The sequence below is a fragment of the Halyomorpha halys genome, unplaced genomic scaffold, assembly GCF_000696795.3.
Source record: "Halyomorpha halys isolate HHAL.00 unplaced genomic scaffold, Hhal_1.1 Scaffold570.1, whole genome shotgun sequence".
NCBI lineage: Eukaryota > Metazoa > Arthropoda > Insecta > Hemiptera > Pentatomidae > Halyomorpha > Halyomorpha halys.
In genome coordinates, this window is record NW_027113602.1 from 219,801 (window position 1) to 240,352 (window position 20,552).

Here is a 20,552-nt window from a genome sequence, read left to right on the forward strand (position 1 = left end):
TATAGCTCTCTCTAAAAGAATGAAAGTAATCATGAACAAAACGATCGTAAGGTCAGCAGTGATCTATGGGGTAGAAACATAGCCCTTGACAAGAAAAGCAAAACAGATGCTCAACACCTGGGAGAGAAAGGTATTGAGATGGATATGGGGAAGAGCCTCGGAGAATGGAATTGGGAGAAGAAGAAGGAACGATGAGCTGATGGATCTGGCATCCTGGTTTTAGTTGAAATAGCAAGAATAAGATGGTTTATGGCAAACCAGATGGAAAACGGAAAAGAGGACGTCCCCAGATCTGAAGAAGATGATGTGGAGGAGGATTTAAAGCTTTTCAATATTGAAAGATGGAAAGAGAAAGCAAGAGACTGTGTAGATTGGTTGGCTGGTTGGCTGGCGGGTTCAAGCAGAATTGTAGTGCCATAATAATAATAAACAATATGCATATGATGTTTTCATAAACATATATTTATGCCATGTTAAATAAAAAATAAACAGCTAGAGTTAATTAACAAGATTTGAAACAATGTATTTACGCCGAATCAATAGAATTTTCAACTATTCAATCCTAAATAAGAGAGTTAATTGTTGAATCTAAAGGATGGGGAAGTTCTTTAATTACTTAAAACACGGAGAGCAAACATATTCTGCTGTTGACAGTTCTAAAACAATGCAAATTGAAAACCAACTTGTGGATGCAGAACAAGCCCTTGACTTGTACACAAAAACCGACACCGGATGGGTCAGCCACAAATTCAGGGCAACTTGTACCAGCCAATCACTCACGAAAAATAGGCATGGGAGTGACAAACCCACTCTATGAAAAAATTATGTCAGGAAACGCGCGATGTATTTCCTTAGTACATCGCACGAGGCCTTGGACCTCCAGGGTCTGTCGCTCCAATAATTATTCCAGCCAATCCAAACAACCCATTCAGACACTTAGGCATACATGAATTTGCAATTTTTAGGCAAACGTGTAGAAGCACTTTTAGAATCTGAATGTCTATCTTTAGTTTTACTGTCATTCCGACTGACCTTCAGAATAAGTTATCATTTATATAATAAGTTAAACTGTGACTAACAATTTTATTTAATCGAATAGTATAATATTTATTTTATTTTTGAGCTATCAACCAAATGCTTTGAACAGTGAGATGTTAGTGGCATAAAGTTTGTGAAACTGAAAGGATAAATAAAAAATAAATAAATAAATAAAAGAAATGATGAACGATGATTGATTTTTTATAATCAAGATGATTTCTTAATTGGGCACCTGTCATGGTGGAATAATAATATCTGTATTATTACATCTCCTTGGCTGGTGTACAAGTAAGAAATTATCTTTAAAATTTTTAGGAATTGGTTTTCGTTACACAACAGTCATTGTATCAGAAGTTCTCATAATTTTGATTGCTAAATGTTGAGAAAATTCATTTAAAAATTGTTTTTCAAAGTTATGCACTCATTTTTTGTTCTTTAAGATATTCTTTTATAAATATAGTTGTTAGTAATATGAAAGTTGAAAGTAATTGTTATTATTTTTTGGTTTTATTTATTGTATGTATATAATTCAACATGTGGAACTTATGATACATGTGTTGTATAATGATATCAATCCATCCAATAATGGATATGTGACAAATAAAATAATGAAATGGTTAAGAAATAAATAGTAGTGTTACAATTGCTGGGTGTTAGTCCGTCGGATGACTCTTAGACAATTCTGGATTTGAGATGTTGGGCTCCGTGTTGCGACGCTTCATCTTTGTTTTCTTCAGCATAATAGCCTATCATAGTAAAACTTCATATGTAAAAAAAACCAATGCCATATTATTTCTGTCAAAAGCTGATGAATTAAGCAAAAAAAGGGAAAGCGTATCAATATCAGTAAACCACGTGCTTTGCGAAAATATGTGCTCCACAGCATACCCTTCACATGTCGATGTTCAAAAGCCAAACCTATTCCTTGCAAACCATGCAAAAATAAATAAATTCATGTCTATGCAACATGTAGATACAAAGTATTTATTTAATGTAAGATACTTTAGGAATAAAAATATGAATCGAACTGGCAGTAAGAGGGGATATGATTGAGAAGAAAAGAAGAATTAATCAGTTAAATCATTTTCATATATTTTAATTATTAGTGGCACTTAAATATCTGAAATGAGTTTAGTTTTATTCCTTGTCCTGAATATCTTTTCAAACTAAACAACCGATAAATTAAAAAAAAAGTGATTTCTATCTATTCTTCATTATCAACTTAATTAAATTAAATTGAATTAAAAAAAAAAATTAACTTAAAAAGCTGTCTTGTTATCAGCCTTCATACTTCAATCTTTTAATTTTATATTAATAACGTTTTCTTCACATCAACAGTCTGTCCACTTCAGGAATTTTCTCTTTCATCATTTAGTTAGATCTTGTGTTTTCTTTCTTTCATAATTGGTTTTTACATAAATATATTTGTTTAACGGTCAGTTTTTGACATTTTTTTTTACACAATTTCTATTTTAAATCTACAGGTGACCAACCTATACTAACCATGGTGGGGGGAGAGGTCAAGTTTTCCATTTTGTGGGACTGCCACTCAATGAAAAAAGTCAACGCCCCAGGCCGGATTCGAACTGCAGTTCTCAGATTGGTAAGACCTATGCCTAACAATCTGAGCTACGGACGGCAAAATATTGATATTACAATAGAATCTTCTGATCCGCTAAAAGCTAACATCTTTCAATAGCGTTTAGTCACTCAGAGAGTAGACTAAGCAAAAAATAAATGTGTGAATTTCCCCTTCAGAGAACCACTTCCTATGGAGGCAGTGAGTAACAATATACATGGTCGATCAGTACATTGTAGTGCTATTATTGGAAATGTACATTTGACTTTAATTTATTCTGCCTTCTCTGAATCTTTCCTCCATCTTATACCTTTTCATCATCCATTAAGAAGATCTACACCTAGTTTCTGTAGGACTTGCCACCCCCCAGAACTAATAAATTACCCACAACCACTTCGGCATCATGATTTTGATTTGAAAGATGGCAAAATGTCATGTAGATATTGAGAAAAACAGTTGAAAAGTGACCACAAAAAAAAAAAATAGATCAAAGATATACATGTAAAAAACACAATTATAAAAGAAATACAAGATCTAATTATAATGATATAAGAGAAAATACCTGAAGTAATAGAAAATACCTTGAATATGAAGGCGGTTTACTAGTCCAGAAATAAAAAAATAAAATCAGAAAACAATTAAAGTATAAATTAAAAGGAAACTTTTTTATTTTAAGACATGTTTCTCTCAATGACTTGGTTTAAAGATAGTTACTAGTAAGCATGAGGGATATGATAGGGGATAGAACTCTATTCCCAATGTAAGTTTGATAAAGAAGACAGACACTCTCTCTTAAATGATGAAATTTCATAAAAAAAAAAAAAAAAAAAAAAAAGAAATGAATGTCTAAGATTCAGAAATGGAACGACTATTGCATTTTCTAAAAATAATTTGAATTCTTGGATTGGAAATGTATGATGTTTGCTCGATCCATAGTTCCATCATCACTAACAACTGGCATAAGATATAAGAGTGTTCACAGATGTTGAAGATAAAATAGAAGGAAAAATCTTGTCTCTGTAATTATGAAACTAAATGTAAAAAAAAATTGAAAATTGTTTTTGACAAAAACTTCAATCATACCGATGAATGTGTCCTAGTAAATGAGTAAGTGCCTAAAATTATATCTGGAATTTGTCTTTACATCCCCTAATGCAAATATTCATTTCACCTAAATAATTGAATTTATTTTTATATTTTCTAAAGTGTTTATATTTAAAAACCTACAACACAGTAACTAAAAAAATATCTCATAAAGTTTCAAGTTATGTGTAAAAATATAACAAAAATAAATGCAAGGAAAAGATGAAAAAAAGAAAAAAAAAAAAAAAAAAAGAAAATTCAAATTAACACTACAGGCTCAATGAAGGTAATGGGAATTGAAAGGATTATAAAGAAGAATTTTTAAAATTGTTTTTAAAGGGATTAACACTAATGAAAAACTAAGAAAAATGATGGAAACTATAATTAAATTTCCCCATTTTCCCATTACCATTGAATTTTTCATGCTAGATAACACTCTTGAGGGAATGAAGCATTGTGTCATTATGCAAAAAACATGCTCAAAAAATCTTTTACATTGTGTTAAAATTGATATTGGAATTTCTAATAGAAGTCATTGATTCATAGTTTCATTTTCATATTTGATATTTTAGCTCTAAAATCTAAGTCTGAAAGATACTGCTAATCAATTTACGATATCAGCTGAAAACATTATAAAACAGCTGATGTTATGGAGTAGAGTAACATTGACTTTACTCCATAATCACTAGTTTAGTTTCATCTTCAATCTATACCCTGAAAATTCACATTACATACTAATTCAGTTGTCAAGAATGTTTTTTAGGTTCTGGTTTAGAATTTGTATTTGAAAAGAATATTTTATTTATATATCATTTGAATTCTTGTTTGATAGTGGTTTTTTTTATCAATCATTTTAAGAAATATCAAGTCTCAACCTGTTTATTTTCTTATTATTCCACTCCAATGTTATGGCCCTTCCAGCCATCCTCTAGAATAACTTATTATTAATATTAGGGCGACAATATTGTCGAAGTTTCGCAGGCTATTCTGCCTTTGTCAGATAATATTTTAGTTTATCAACCTATTTCTTATCAACTAATTCACTTGTAATTCTAATATTATTATATTTACTTATGAAACAGGTCGGCATTTCATAGAGCTTCAAGTGACCAATATTAGATAAACTGATAAGGTCTATGTTATTTATTTATATTTATATTAATGTTATTATGTTATTATATTTATCTATGTTATAAGGTCTTTGTTGCTCTTATTTAAGGAAATTTATGTGTCTATTCTAAAAAATATTTATAAAAATAAAATATATATATATTTTAATTACATGTGAATACAATTAATTATAATTTCTTTATTAAAAAAATACATATCACACAACTTTCACTTACTACCTTACTTTGAAATGACATAATTTCTTGTGCGTTTCAAAACTGCAATTTTTTTTATTATTCAGGATTGCAATAATTCCCCTAATAATATATTTTATATTTCTAGATAAGTGGTTGTAAAATATGACTATATTTTATATAAAATTTAGCAAACATGCAAACACAAAGATTTATTTTCTCATTTATTGATCGATGAAATTCTTTCATATTTCATATTTATCCATTTTTTATAACTGCTAACAACCAGACATGTTTAATAATTAACAATATTAACAATAATTGCCTCGTATCTCCTTGGAGGACACTCCATCTAAGGGAGGCATTCAGGAAGCGTGGAATGGACTGGAGTGGGAGAAGAAAGATGGTTCAAGAGAGAGACATTTGGGCCAAACTCTATAAGCGGGATCATCATACTGTACAGCGGTAGAAGAGGGACTGACTATGATGATGATGATGAACAACAATCAAAATTAAAGGTGCTTTAGAGGAAGATTTTTGAAAAATTCGACATTTAAGCTTGCTCTGTCAGACCAATTTCATAAGGAAAAACTAATCTGATACTAAACACCATCCAAATAAAATATTCTCAATTATAATAAAAATATTCATCAAGTCTCAACCACTTTATTTTCTTATTATTGCACTCGTACGTTTTGGCCATTCTCAAAGATAACTTATTCTAAATATCACAGTTACAATGTTGTCAAAAATTAGCAGGCTATTCTACCTTTGTCAGATAATATTTTAATTTATCAACCGATTTCTTATCAACTAATTTACTTGTTCTAATATTGTTACATTTTAAACTTCCTAATATAACCTCATAACTCTCTTTATCAACAATACATTGTTTTTGTTGACAATAAGATTGTATTAGAAATTGTAAATGTAATGATATTATGAAAAGTGAATTAGTTAGATAAGTAATAGTTTGATAGACTAAAATATAATCTGACAAAGGTAGAAGAATAGCCTGTTAATTTTTAACAACATTGTAGCTGTGATATTTAGAATAAGTTATCTTTGAGAATGCCCGAAACGTACGAGTGGTTGATGACTTGTGTTTTAATTTCCATGAGTTCATTTATTTCCTTTTACAAGTTGCTTTTAGTTGAAATTTTTTGTTTCAAGTTACTTGTTTTTCTAAATTTGTTTTAATTATACTCACCTTTATGGAATATATAGTAAGGTGAACTATTGTGATTGTGCAAAATTTTGATTTCAAGTTCTTGACAGAAATAAACTTTTTGAAGTCCCCTGAGTTAAAAAAACCTAATCTCACAAAATGGTCTCTGTGTCTGTTTGTGAACGAACTAGCTCAGAATCAAAATGTTGAATAAAACTGACATATATTTAAAGTAGGTAGGTTCATACCTGAGATTTGACGGCAACTTTCTGGTTTAAATCAACTGACCACAAGTGCCACTTAATTTCACCGATTTTACCATTTTCTCAAATGATTTTCATTAAATTTGTTATACCATTGTAAAATTACATGGTTTTCAGTATCAGATTAGTTTTTCCTTATAAAATTGGACTAACAGGGCTTAAATGTCGAATTTTTCAAAAATCTTCCTCTAAAGTACCTTTAATTTTGATTGTTGCTCATCATCATTATCATAGTCAGTCCCTCTTCTACCGCTGTACAGTATGAGGATCCTGCTTATAGAGTTTGGCCCAAATGTCTCTCTCTTGAACCATCTTTCTTCTCCAACTCCAGTCCATTCCACGCTTCCTGAATGCCTCCCTTAGATGGAGTGTCCTCCCAGGAGATACGAGGCAATTATTGTTAATATTGTTAATTATTAAACATGTCTGGTTGTTAGCAGTAATAAAAAATGGATAAATATGAAAGAATTTCATAGATCAATAAATGAGAAAATAAATCTTTATGTGTTTGCATGTTTGCTATTTTTTATATAAAATATAGTCATATTTTACAATCATTTATCTAGAAATATAAAATATATTATTAGGGGAATTATTGCAATCCTGAATAATAAAAAAATTGCAGTTTTGAAACGCACAAGAAATTATGTCATCTCAAAGTAAGGTGGTAAGTGAAAGTTGTGTGATGTGTAATTTTTTTTAATAAAGAAATTGTAATTAATTGTGTTCACATAATTAAAATATAATTTTTCAGAACAGACACCTAAATTTCTTTAAATAAGAACAACAATGACCTTATAACAAAAATAACATAGACCTTATCAGTTTTTCTAATATAGGTCACTTGAAACGCCGACCTGAATCATAAGTATTGAAAAAACTATTAAACAGTACCAATAGCCTTGAAATCTGCAGCAATCTGAAAAATTGCTTTTATAATTTCATATACAAATTCTTAACCAGAAAAAATCTTTGAAATGACGCCAACTAAAATTTTTAATGCTGTAATGTTTTTCTAGGGCATAAATTTTAACTAAATTAACTTGTTACAAAAAAGGTAAGGAGGCCTAAATCCACTAATTTTATATAAAAGATTCTTGCGCTATTATTAGTTATTATATAATTTATATTTTTGAATAGACCCAAAACTAACTTTATAATTTCTCTTTTCATATTCATTGCATAATCCTAGCCAACTAGTGCATGAAACTAATAGTTTTTAATTCAAGAAACAAAATATTTATCTTACGCATCTCCAAAAACATTCATAAATTTTTGTACAGAAATGCTTATTATACACCTGATTTTTTTTTTATAATTGATATATTAAAAAAAAAAAACTTAGTGATATTAAATGTTTCTAGATTACATTAATGCAGTACCTTCAGCGCTGACTTGAGGACAACTACGTCACAGGGTGCCTGGACCCATGGTTCACCATCCACTTGTACTGGCATGTCGGCATGGATGTGAATTTTTATGTGTCCTCCCTGAAAATAAAATTACATATTTTACTTAAATAGGTATGTACTTTTATAAAGCATATAGATATGTATTTATTTCAAATTTATAACTGAGTTCAACCCATATCGAATCAACTAGTTTATTCTAATTAGAAAAGTAGTTTTTTTGAAAATTTTGGATTTTAAAGTTTCATTGATATTGAGATTAAAGATATTTCATTGAGAACTACTAATGCTTATTAATATTTTAGCTGTATTTAAAAATTTCTAACTAAGATAATAATGAAGTCAAGTGATGACCAATTATTATACTAGAATAAAATAATATTTTCTGAAATTTTAAACTTGTCCCTTATGAGATATTTCAAATTGAAAATAACTGATTATAGAAAAATTTTAGTGTTTAAAGACCTATTAAAAATTTAAAAAAAGAAGGAAATAACTCATAGGCCTAAAATTTTGTAAGGGTATACTATAAACCAGTGTTTTCCAAATGGTGGTCTATGCCCATAGGTGGACCACGGGTGTGTTTGGTAACTAATATTTTTATGAACATTTATTGCTAAAACACTAGTGTAAACCCACACAGTTCCTTAGTTCATAATGTTCACAATAATAAAATAGTGATTTTATTTAATTGATGTATTTTTTTGAAAAGCCATTTTTTTTTTTTCATTGGCGCAACTGACCATGCAGGTCCAAGGCCTTGCGCGATGTACTTAAGAAATACATTGTGCGTTTCCTTACGTGGTTTTTGTAGGGTGGGTCCGTCACTCCCACGGCTATTTTTGTGAGTGCCACCCACTGGCTAACGGGGCTCACAAATGCAGGGGGAGGTTGTGAATGAGTATTGCATTATTTGCTTGAAAAAATCCCGGGCAGGGCTGGGCTCGAACTCGCAAACTATGGGTTGGCAGACAGGCACGTTACCACGCTGCTACCGTCACCAGCGTTCCCCCAGTTCCTTCACCACGCAGTTCCTTAGTTTATAATGTTCACAATAATAAAATAGTGATTTTATTTAATTGATGTATTTTTTTGAAAAGCCATTTAGCAAAAAAAACAAAACCATAGGAGTGATTTTTAATTCAGCACATTTTAAAGTAAATAATTTAACAAACACATTCCATACAATTTTTTAGCAGCTGATCTATGTTTATACCTTCCAGATATCATCATTGCTAGTAACTCTTCAAAATGACTTTACTTTAAAATAATTTCCTAAATGAAATTATAAATAAGAACTACCACAATTTTTTAAACTTTGTAATACAGTGAAACCTTGATATAATGAACCTCAATAGAACAAAAACTTAAGACCACAAATATCCTTGATATAACAAACTTCAAAATAAAATTCCTCGATATAATAATTTTTTTTAAATCATCTTGAACTAGTAATAGTATTAATGAAAAATATTCCTCTATATCATGATTAGAGAAAGTAAATAAACCTTGATGCTTAAAATTTGAAATAAGGAATCTAAAGTTTTCAATTTATGATACTTTAAAAACATTTTGTATAAACAAGATCAAAATATTTACCTGGGCTATTCTCATTGCTGAGCGCATTCCCGACTGGATCTGACCGAGATGAACCACTCCAGTCACTCCAACCACTTCCAGCATCCCATCCCAGTGGTTAGGTTTCTGAAATTGTTCTTCTTTTTCAACTCCCCAAGGATTTGCTCCAGACCCCCAGCTGTTCAACAAAGATTTCAATCATATTTGTAATAAGTATCCTTTTTTTCCAATATTTCAAAATTGAAAAGTTCTATCTAAAACATAAGGTGCTGTTTTCTTACCTGAGGATATTAAGAATGATAATTCCTTCGACAGGGGGAAGGTCTACTAGTCTACCATCGACTTCCAATCTGATCTCTCTCTGTAGATCCTTGCACATTTTCCTACCAACCATTTTCCTCAAACCCATCTTCACATAAACACTTTTGTTGTGCAACCTAAATCAATACAGAGAAATAATAAATTTTGATTTTCTTGGAAAATTTAAGTAATTGAAAAGCAATGATAAAAGTATGAAAAAAGTATTTTTTATTGTTTTTTGTTTTTTTTTGTTTTTAATGAAGAATACCTCGAATTGAACTTATTTGGATTTTCCTCTCTTGCATTGTGGAAGTCCAAGCAGAGATCAGCATCAATTCCAATTCCAAAGTAATTGTTCATTACCATAACTGACGATACTTCTTCACTTGTCGAGCCTATCAATAAATATTAGTATTTTTGGATTAATTTGGTTTAAATCAAGTATACTTCATTTGTAAAGAAACTAGTGGGGCAAACCTCAATATTTTTTAGAAAGTTTTTCCCTATCATTATTATCAAATAAAATTTGATAGTTTTGCATATGATAGAATTGCCGACATGGTTATAATATCGAGAAGTTATTATAATTTTCATTTTTTCTCGGAACAGGGTGGCGGGGAGTGAATGCAGAAAGGAGGCAAATGTGGAAGTCATTTAAAAATATTACTTTAGAGCGTCTTGCCTTGAAAATCTACTCATTGTGTTTTTCGTTTGGCTTTATTTTCAGTCGCCCAATCATATGAACAGTTTTTTACGTGAATACAAGGGAAAGTTTCCACTTTTGCTCTTTGGAGGAGCAAATGTGGAATTGGGTCAGAATTTATTAAAAAAGGAATTTACTACATGAAGACTAAAAATTTAAAAAAAAGATAAGGGTGCATTGTAATCAACCTAAATCAAGCTATGTAATTTTTAAAAAAATACTTCAGAATTATTGAAAGTCAAAGTTCTAGCCAGAGTGGGAAAGTCGAGATTTATACTGAGAGTCTGCAACACTCAGGCCATATTTGAACCGACACATCTTACAACACTAGAATACTAAGTTTGTGGCTCAACATGTTCAGCCATCATAATGTCTTGTTCCTTTTGTAATTTAGTTTTATGCTTTTCAAATTTATTTTCATTTATAAAGGATAAATTAACCATACTTTGTCCACTTATTTTAATGTCATTACCAAGATAAAAAATTAATATCTGATATTAGAAGAAAAAAGGTAATTGTGGGAAAAACAGCCATCAGGAAATAAAGGATATCAGTTAGAGAGCTTAACTCAACGGGTTCATTTCGTAAAGAACTTCGCGTACCCTTATTGTTTGTTATAAAGCCTGTTATTATCATGTTAACTTTTAAAATGATATTATTCATTATAATTTAAATTTAACTATCATAGGTTATAAGACAATGATTAGAAACAATATTTTTTTATGTCAGTTACAGTAGTTTTTGCTGAGTAAAATATATGGAAATGTCTTTACCAAATTAAAAACTCATGTCATTACCAGGTCTGAATTACTGTTGTTACCTTTGAACCATTATTTTTTATATAATCTCTTAATCCATTATTCTGATATAAACTCTTAATCTAATATTTTGACAAAAAAAAAAAAAAGAAGCTGTTTCTACCTCCAAATTGTTATAAAATACCATTAATATATTCATACCATAAAATATTCATTAAAATTGCAAATAAAAATATTTTTGTTTAAATAACTATTTATAATTTTCTATAAATAGAGAACCTTAGTTCATCCAGTGCATATTTTGCCAAATTATACTTATTTTCATATCCCTATAAATAAGAAAAAGAAGTATTAAATCCAAGCTGCTTTTCATTACCGCTCTTTTTGAAAATTTAAAATTTCCCAAGAAAAAACACTTTTTATATTGGCCAATTGAGATCAACAGCTGACCCATAATAGGAGATCCCTGTACTCTAAAATATATATTTTTAAATTTAAATCAAAATTGCTAACATTTTCAATTGTCAATAATTTGAGGATAATTCTAAATTTGTTTTGAGAGTACAAAAATTTAACTTGGTATTACAATCATTAATATCAAAGAACACAATTTTATGAATTCGGTTTATTGAAAATTTTTCATGAGACAATGGTAAATTTGTAAATGTAACAATTATTTCTAATAGTTTATAACTAATTATAGTTAATTAATCATTTCATTACATCTTCAGAGAAAGATTCTCAAGAGCAATAAAATGGAATTTAATCAAGTATATTTAAATTTTTTTAAATTATATATCTTGCATAAAATGAGAAACAAATTGTTAAGCAAAGTAGAATATTATATATATGACTAGCTCGTTTTTTATGAAAAAAATTGAACGTTTTAACAATATTAAAAAAAGAGACAATTAAAATAATCTTATTGATTATAATTGCACAAAAGTTGATAATCGCTAATTATTTATTTTTGATAGCTTTCTTTTTTTATTAAATCAACATAATATAAATATGTATATGTATATATTTATACATAGCAGAATCCTGCTTATCTTTCCGAGATAGAGATTGCAGGACAGGAGGTTTAAAAAGGGTGTATAAAAAAAAAACCCTGATATTAATTTAATTTATAAATTAAGTACAATTTAAAATTTAATATTTAGGCAATATGTACATTAATATACAATAAAGTTAAATTTATTAGCCCAATTTAAACAAAAAATATTTTTAGAAACATGATATAATTTAAGTGTATGAACGATCTTTTTTTTTTTATAGTAGTCAGCAGAGATGGGCAAAAATTAGCTATAATTGAAACTAATAGCTAATATTGCCATGGATACGACCCTTATTAATGAATGAACCATTGAAAAATAAATATCGTAACCATGACAATTTTAGCTAATAGTTTCAACTATAGCTAATTTTTGCCCAACTCTGGTTGTCAGTCAGTTATTTTGCTTTGTTTAACCAAACTACTGCACATACAATCATACATTAGCTACTCAAGCATACCAGCCTATTAAGATTTAATTTATGAGTTGTACTTATTTTCTTCCAAACTGGTGAGTGATAATAACCACCAAAAATTTAAATTGGAATAATATCAAGTTTTAATATTTTTCAAAATAGTTATATTATAATAAAATCTCAAAAATAAAACAGTTAAAAGATGGCTTTGTTAATAGCCGAATCATGACCTTAATTCCAAAACCTTCTAAATAAATTTTTCTGAAGTAAAGATTAGGGTCAGTCTTGAAGTTTAGTGCATTTATTATCTGTTGATTCTTAAAACTAATAACAGGTAATAAGTGAATCAAATTTGAAGATTGACTTGAAACTTTACTTTATTAAGAAAAATGCTTTTAGGCGATTTTAGAATCAGGGTATCAAAATTTGATTATTAGTATAATGAACGCTGTGTTCCAACAACTGCTTCTGACTGTCTGAAACTTTACTAAGTATGCATAGTGTGGGTTTTTGCCTCCGAAAACCTGTATTGCGCATGCTCCGTACAGCCTTGGAAGATCAGAAATAGTTGTTGGAACAGACCTGAAATTAATGATAATCATAAAGGCTTAGCGAACCCGAAGGTTGATACTAATATCACCAATTTCTGTCAAGATACATCCATCCAGTGACCCTCATCTGAATTCAAATATACAAGATCATTCTTCACATAATCCAATGAAATAAAATAATATTTATTTAATATGTATTGAGTGAAAAAATAAAAATAAATAAATGAAAAAGGAAAACGTAAATAAAAGACATTTTGCAGGGAGCTTAGTGAATAATCATTCATGAAAGAGCATCATTCCTACAGTAGGCCTTGGGTTTAGAGGTCCCAGGAATTGGTAAATAGATCTTATTCACTTAATGGTATTCTTATTAGAGAGTCTTTAGTGAATCACTTAATATGAGACAGTTTAAGTGAGCTAAGAAGGCTGTGTAAATAGGTGAGGGGAGGCAAAGGACCTGAAGGGCAGACAGGGATTCTCAGTTTGGTGACCAAAGAAGAAGGTTCTTCAGAACAAATGCAGGTAGCAGAGGTAGGAGAGACCATGAGAGTTTTGAAAGGGGAAATAGTGTTGCCAGGGACAAGTGAAGTGTTAGTTTTCATCCTTGATATAAAAGACAGTGCCAAAGAGAATCTATTATGAATAATTGTAAAAGTTGCTAAAGCAGGGATTTATCTAATTTACTTTATATCCACACATAAACCAGGGATTGTTTCCAATAATAACTTGCGATATCACCCTTAACTAAATTGAAAATCAGTATTTTAATCTTGTATATAAATGTAATATCTGATTTTATTTTTACGTAACTAAATGTTTGTCTAAGAATTCCAACTCGTACATTTATTACTAGTGTGGTAATAACTTGTTACGGTTGCCATGGTGAAAGAAAAACACTGGCGATATCTGCGTAGACAAGGGGTGTTACGGTTGTCATGGTGAAATAAAAACACTGGCTAGATCTGTGTAGATGTGTTTTGTTTTTCCCATGGCAACCGTAACAACTCTTGTCAACGCAATATCGCCAGTGTTTTTCTTTCACCATGGCAACCGTAACAAACTCTGATTCAACTATGTGCCTTATTCCCTGGCTCTGATAGAGAGTCTACTCACTTTGATAAAGACCACTAATTTTGGGTAGAAAGAAAATTTCACATGAGTCAATTCCAAATTACACCGATCAGTTAAGGAAACCAGCGCTTTATTGACTGGGCTATCTACAACCTCTTTATAAAAGCTTCGAGATTCACACTGAAAAAATCATGTATGGTTGAGAGCCTGCAAATTAATAATAGGCTAATTTTCATAAACTTTTGAAAATAGACCGACAGTAGTATGATATGGTATCAATAGCTAAGTAGAAACAAGGTTCAATAATTTTAATTTCTGATAACACTACTTTATATTAACGCAAAAGAAAAATTAAAACAAGTTTTTACAACCAGAACTATTGAACTTTTAATTCAACAATTTAATTTGTATTCTGGTGGAAAAATAATTAACTTAATTAAAAAAATAAAAAAGTGGAAAGGTGGAAATAGAAAAGGTGGAAAAAAGATAAAATTAATAATATGTAATAATAATAATTGAACCAAAATTAAAATACAATAATTTAGTACAATGTTAGTAATGATTAATAAAAAATTAATCTTTATCAGCTTTATTTCCTGATTTTAATTTATCAAAAAAAAATTTTGTTGGCATCTTTGTGTTGTTTATTTTCAATGCTAAATCAAAGCATGCAGATACTTCATACAAAGTATTACGTAGTTTGATTAAATTGAAAAACATAGATTTATGTATATGTTATTCAGCTGCCAATTAATCTTGATAAATTAAAGGCATATCTAAATATTAAGTGCATTACAACTTTATGTAGTCCAACATTAGTAAATCCGACAAACTCGTGATGTCTATTGGAAGAACATTTTGACCAGTCATAGTGGGGGAGGTAAAGAAGGAGAAAAGAGGTGGTTGTTTTTCTGCCTCAACATGTCAAATATCGCTAAAGAACCTCTGTAATGGTAATTAAATTTTCTCAATAAAGAATGATTAATAAAATAAATTTAGCTGCGCTTTATTAATTATTTATTTTTCATTGTTAAAACTATTAAATATTTCGAGTAGCCCAAAATATTTTATATTTCTTATTGGAATTAATGATGTTAAAATAATTTGTTTACCATAATTTGTACCAATAACACAACTTAACCGTTTTATCAACTCACTGGATCGCTATCACAACTTTCACAGGGACCAGGGGTCATGTGATTGCCAATTGTCAAAGTAATTCAACTGGAAATAAGGCATTTATGACATTAATCTAATATTTTTTACCATTCTTTGAACCCTAATTGATCCTTGGTGAAATAAATTTTTATAGCTTTAGTCAAATAATTTTTTAATTAAATATTAATTGATATGATGTAGGCATTAGTACTTAAGGAGACAAATTTAATATCCATGAGCTCAAATAGAATAACTTAGGTTACATCTTGTAACCTATTTTGGCACATTTAGTTTGCATTGGCCAGATAAGAAAATTTGAATACTATATATAATCCCGACTAATAGAAATAATGCTTCTGATCAATTTTACTGATATGGAATTTCAAAACACTGAAGTAAGTAGTTCTTTTCTTTCACAAAGTTCAGGCGATGATTATATTAAAATTATTTATATGTTATACAATATTATTTTCTTTTATTTTTAATACAAAAATTGGTTATTTATTTTGTATTACTAGAATTTGGGTTAGAGTTTCAAAAGACATAGAATTTAAATTTTATTATTTAGTAATAATAAAAATAAAGGATTAGCGAACTCAGCACCACCAATTGGTGTTTACATAAATCTATCCAGTAGTGCCATTGCAAAACCAAATCTAGTCTTTATGCAACCCTCCCACCTACACTTTGGTCTACCCATGGGTGTTTACCTGCCGGTTAAGTGTTTATTAACGCTTTAGGAATCTACTCGATACCAAGCCCTATATCTTTACATGCCCATCTAATTTGTCACAATGGTTTTAATTATATTCAGTTATAATTAAATATAATTATATTTACTGGGTTCAGTTCCCACAATTTGACAATGTGTATTCTTCTAAATTATTCAGTTAAATCAACTTTCTTTGCTCCGAAAATTCTATGCAATATCTTATTTTTAAAAAAAATTTAACTGTTCCTTCCTTGATGGAAGAGGCCATTCTTTGCATCCATAAAAAATAGTCGGAAGTTTAGTAGTTTCGAAATTTTATGATTTAAATATCTTTTATGAGAAAATTACAAAAGTATACATAAAAATTAATATTGTTAAAGTCGACAAAACTATCTATGCAAAACATGCAAAAAAAATAAAAATAGGTGTACTCAATTAAACAATATCATATAAAAGGCACCTTATCATTGGATGGATAACGGTATTGGGATTTTTCAAAAATTAGTAATATAAAAAATTTATTTGAAAGAAAAAAATTACTCTTACATTTAACTAACAAGATATAAAACCAATTAACTTTACATTTAAACAATATTTTTCATTTAAAAAGTTTATAATAGAACATTATCATATAAAATTAAAAAAAACAAAACAAAAACAAAATAAACAAAAGAAAAAGACAATACTAATAAGTTTGATTATGTTTCCTCTTGATGAACGGGGCAGAGAGAGTGGTTTATGGATAGAGGTTCTATCGATTTTGATAGTTCTAGTTTGTAGAGACAAACAAAACTCACTATTGACTGTTGTAGTCACTTTCCTCTTCCTACAACCTAGAACCACCATGACCAAGTCAATAACTACTCTGGCATTGTGCGTACTACAATAAAATGTGTGTTTTACATTTAATGAGCCGTTTTAGTCATACGTATCTCGTATTGATAGTTATTCATTTTTTCTATTGATTTTTACAAGAGAAGACTTAATAAGCTCTGAAAAACTTAAAAAGCTTGGCAATCGAAATGGAAAACACACAATAATCATATAAGATATGTAGCTGAGGTAGAGGATTCAAAAATATTACCTGTTGAATTGTGCTGTGTAGTTTTATCCTCTCCACCCTTGTCCTCTGGATGGAAGACAACTGTCCATCTGTCAAGTCTTATCTCTTCCGCATCTATTACATCTCGTAATAAATTTAGCGGATCTTCTCCACCAGTATAACCTGGACCCCAGCGTAATACTCTGGCAAGATCGTTACCTGAAATAAGTTTCTTTAATTAAAAAAATGATATAGCGTAAATGGATCATTCTCAGATTGCTTGCCAAGAGCTATTGACTTAAATTTTTGGAATTTCTTTTCAATCATGTTAATCCATTCGATATTCTAAATCTCCCTGGACTTAATTGACCAATTTCTACATTAACTTTTTAATGAAACATACCACTTATCATTAAAACCTTTGGTATTTCTTGAAAATTAAGCCTTTTTCCAATTGATTTTAGCTTTTAATTTACTATCTTCCTAAAACCCACAGAAGTCTTAAAACCATTAAGCCAGAAATCAAGTTTCTCAACTTGAATAAAAAGAAATCCCCCTTGGAAATATTTGAAAATTAGATAGCTTAGTACATTTTGAGAAACTTTGATTGTGCATTTGCCTAAATATTGAAAAAAAGCCTCAAGGTTTGTCAGTTATTCAATAAAAATGAAAATTCCTTGGATTTCAGTATCACAGGTAAATATATGGATTCAGTATCACAGGTCAATTTTTCAAGGGTGATAACCTGACGGAAGATGAAAGTTTTTCAGTCTTCGCTGTACCCTTAACTTTAGAAGGTTGATATCTGGGTTAGTAAATTTTAATTTGACAACACTGTAACACTTAAGTCTTATTTATTCTTCCTTCTAAGTATGAATCAGTTATTTCTTATTTTAATAACCATTGTCAGAGGCATCAAATTCTACCAGGAATTTTGGCTTGGGATCAATATTAAAGAAATTGGATCAAGTTTTGGCTTGAAATACCAGTTCCATAACCAAAATTCTGTCAGTATGTTTACCACATGTTTCTGTTATATAATAACTTGAACAGATACATATTGATAATTAAATTCTGGTGCTAGTACTGGTGAAGTTTATATTTAAAATTAAGTTATTTTTCTGGCTTATAATTTTTTTCTTTATCATAATCCCCTATATTTATGATTATAGTAAGCACCAATGTCAATTTTTCTTATGGGTTAAAAACATTTTTTGATTTGTTCTTAATGAGATCGAGTGATCAGAAACGCAACATTAACCCTTTGATAATTTATCCCATGATAGTCATGGACAGAGCGTCAAGTACCAAACTGTTTATCCCGTGACATTTACATGCAGAGTGTCAAATACCATTCAGCTTCTCTTGTGCTACGCACCTTCAAACTGTTTAATCTACCAAAGATAACCAAGGCTATATCTAGATTATTTGCTTCCTCTGTTTTCTAAGATTATTTTAACTAAAGAAGGACAGATGGCTTAGTTTTGAATCTAGTATGCTGTTGATTTTGAAACCAATCACATAATCCTTTGCACCAGAGTTTAGTGCTTCATCAGTTCTGAAAATTGTTTTTGTGGATAAAAAAGTGAAGAAGGAAACATGATACTACTGCCCCGATTGTGACGTCGGCTTATGTATCTCCTGTTTTAAAACCTATCATCCATGGACTAATTACTAACAAGATACATATAAAACACTTTTTTTTTTTACATATTTATTACATGGCGAAGTATTTTCAAACATGAAAAAATTAGACATTTTTTGGATTATAATTTTTAATTTTACCACACTGTAAAAAGGTTAATTGCCAGGACCCAAGTGATATACATTTTAAAATTTTAGAATGTACCTATTTTTAATTATGTCAAGTCATTGAACATTGTTCAGGGCAGTTTCGTAAACAAATTTTTTAAAAATTCTTAAAGATTTCGACTAACTCAAATTGTTATTTCAAAGTTTCATTCAAAATTGGCAAGTAGTCTGGGAATAATTCAGATCTATTGTTCAACACAGACATTCCTTCGCACAATATAAAGCTTAACAATTCAATTCATATATTGATACACTAATTTGACCACATTCTGCAGAAAGAAACTAAGCCACATTATAAATTATCTCAGGAAAATGGATTAAAGGTTAATTGCCAATAAACAATTCATAATTAAAACTATATATGTATTGCTTAATTAAACCAAAATCATATTAAAGGGCTTATTTAGATATGGTTGACTTAAACTTTGAATAGAATAAATTTTAAGTAAAGAAATAATCAAAACATAATACAATAGAAGGTTATTATATTAATATATTGCTATTAAAGAAGCAAATGGTTACCATGTTATAAGAAAAAATTTTTCATACTCGTTATCACCATTACAACTGATAAGGCGAATAAGGTCTGATACATGTGTCAGTTAAAGTGATAGTAGCTTCACTGCTGCTATATGCATTGTCAACTATCATCCCAGACTTAGTGCTATGGAACTGTCATAACAGTAAATGCTGTCATGTAACTATCATAAATTTTAAATTTGCACCATAGAAGTATTTGTAACAGTAGCTGCCATTACTGCAAACCTTTAAGCTGTTAGGGTCAGTCATAATGACAGCCATCATTCAAAAGCCTAACTAATATCAGTTTGACTGACACTTGTTAATGAGGTATTGAACGGTAAAGATCTCGTGCAATATCTCTTACTATTTGTAATTAACAGAAAAATTGTTTGACTTTTTTTTGGACATTTGCCTTCAAGAATCAAGTAAAACACAGAATAGAAAGCAAGCACTCTCAGCCTCTCATCCACTTCAAATTTTGAATGATTGAATTTTTAAATTTTATATTTGATAGAACTTTTAAAGTAAATCATAACCTAGCCTACTCATCTCACTTTTCTCAGTCTGCTGGTGTCCCTCAAGGTAGTATCTTAGGTCCCATTCTTTATACGGTTTATACAGCTCAGATCCCAACCCACCCTAACACAGTCCTAACAACATATGCTGATGACACATGTATACTTTCTGTAAACAACGACCCAACTAATGCATCACAAACACTACAGGCACTCATAACATCTATTGATGAATGGTGTAAAAACTGGAGAATCAAAATAAATCCTAACAAATCCCACCAGATCGCCTTTACTCTCCATCGTAAACCTCTGCCCTCCTGTCCTACAGTATCCTTTCTAAATACTCCACTAACGTCTGTTGAACAGATTCGATACTTAGGACTCCAGCTTGACAAGAGACTTACTTGGAATCCACACACAAGACTGAAACGACAAGAAACTGCTTGTAGATTCCGATTGCTACAATACTTACTTGACAAACGCTCTAAACTTCCCATTCACTACAAAAAATTAGTA

The 20,552-nt window shown here is 29.8% G+C and overlaps 1 protein-coding gene and 1 long non-coding RNA gene across 8 annotated transcripts in view; one reads left to right on the forward strand and one right to left on the reverse strand.

Annotated features, from left to right (window-relative positions):
* Positions 1 to 20,552, forward strand: part of LOC106684316 (uncharacterized) — a 45,579-nt gene that overhangs the window by 8,435 nt on the left and 16,592 nt on the right. For both annotated transcript variants that reach the window (XR_010844424.1, XR_001343690.2), the window contains exon 4: positions 7,800 to 7,958. This is a non-coding gene — a long non-coding RNA (uncharacterized lncRNA). The remainder of the gene's footprint in view (positions 1 to 7,799; positions 7,959 to 20,552) is intronic.
* Positions 1 to 20,552, reverse strand: part of LOC106684315 (diacylglycerol kinase theta) — a 205,718-nt gene that overhangs the window by 6,395 nt on the left and 178,771 nt on the right. For 2 of the 6 annotated variants that reach the window (XM_067051013.1, XM_067051015.1), the window contains 6 exons: positions 17,230 to 17,406; positions 16,832 to 16,978; positions 9,991 to 10,117; positions 9,704 to 9,859; positions 9,444 to 9,600; positions 7,818 to 7,925 (listed from right to left, as the gene is read on the reverse strand). In XM_067051013.1, coding sequence (XP_066907114.1) covers positions 7,818 to 7,925; positions 9,444 to 9,600; positions 9,704 to 9,859; positions 9,991 to 10,117; positions 16,832 to 16,978; positions 17,230 to 17,406 — 872 coding nt within the window. Of the gene's footprint in view, positions 1 to 1,679; positions 1,785 to 7,817; positions 7,926 to 9,443; positions 9,601 to 9,703; positions 9,860 to 9,990; positions 10,118 to 16,831; positions 16,979 to 17,229; positions 17,407 to 20,552 lie in introns of all 6 variants that reach the window. The other 4 variants (XM_067051014.1, XM_014426311.3, XM_014426314.2 and 1 more) reach the window with 4 other exon arrangements.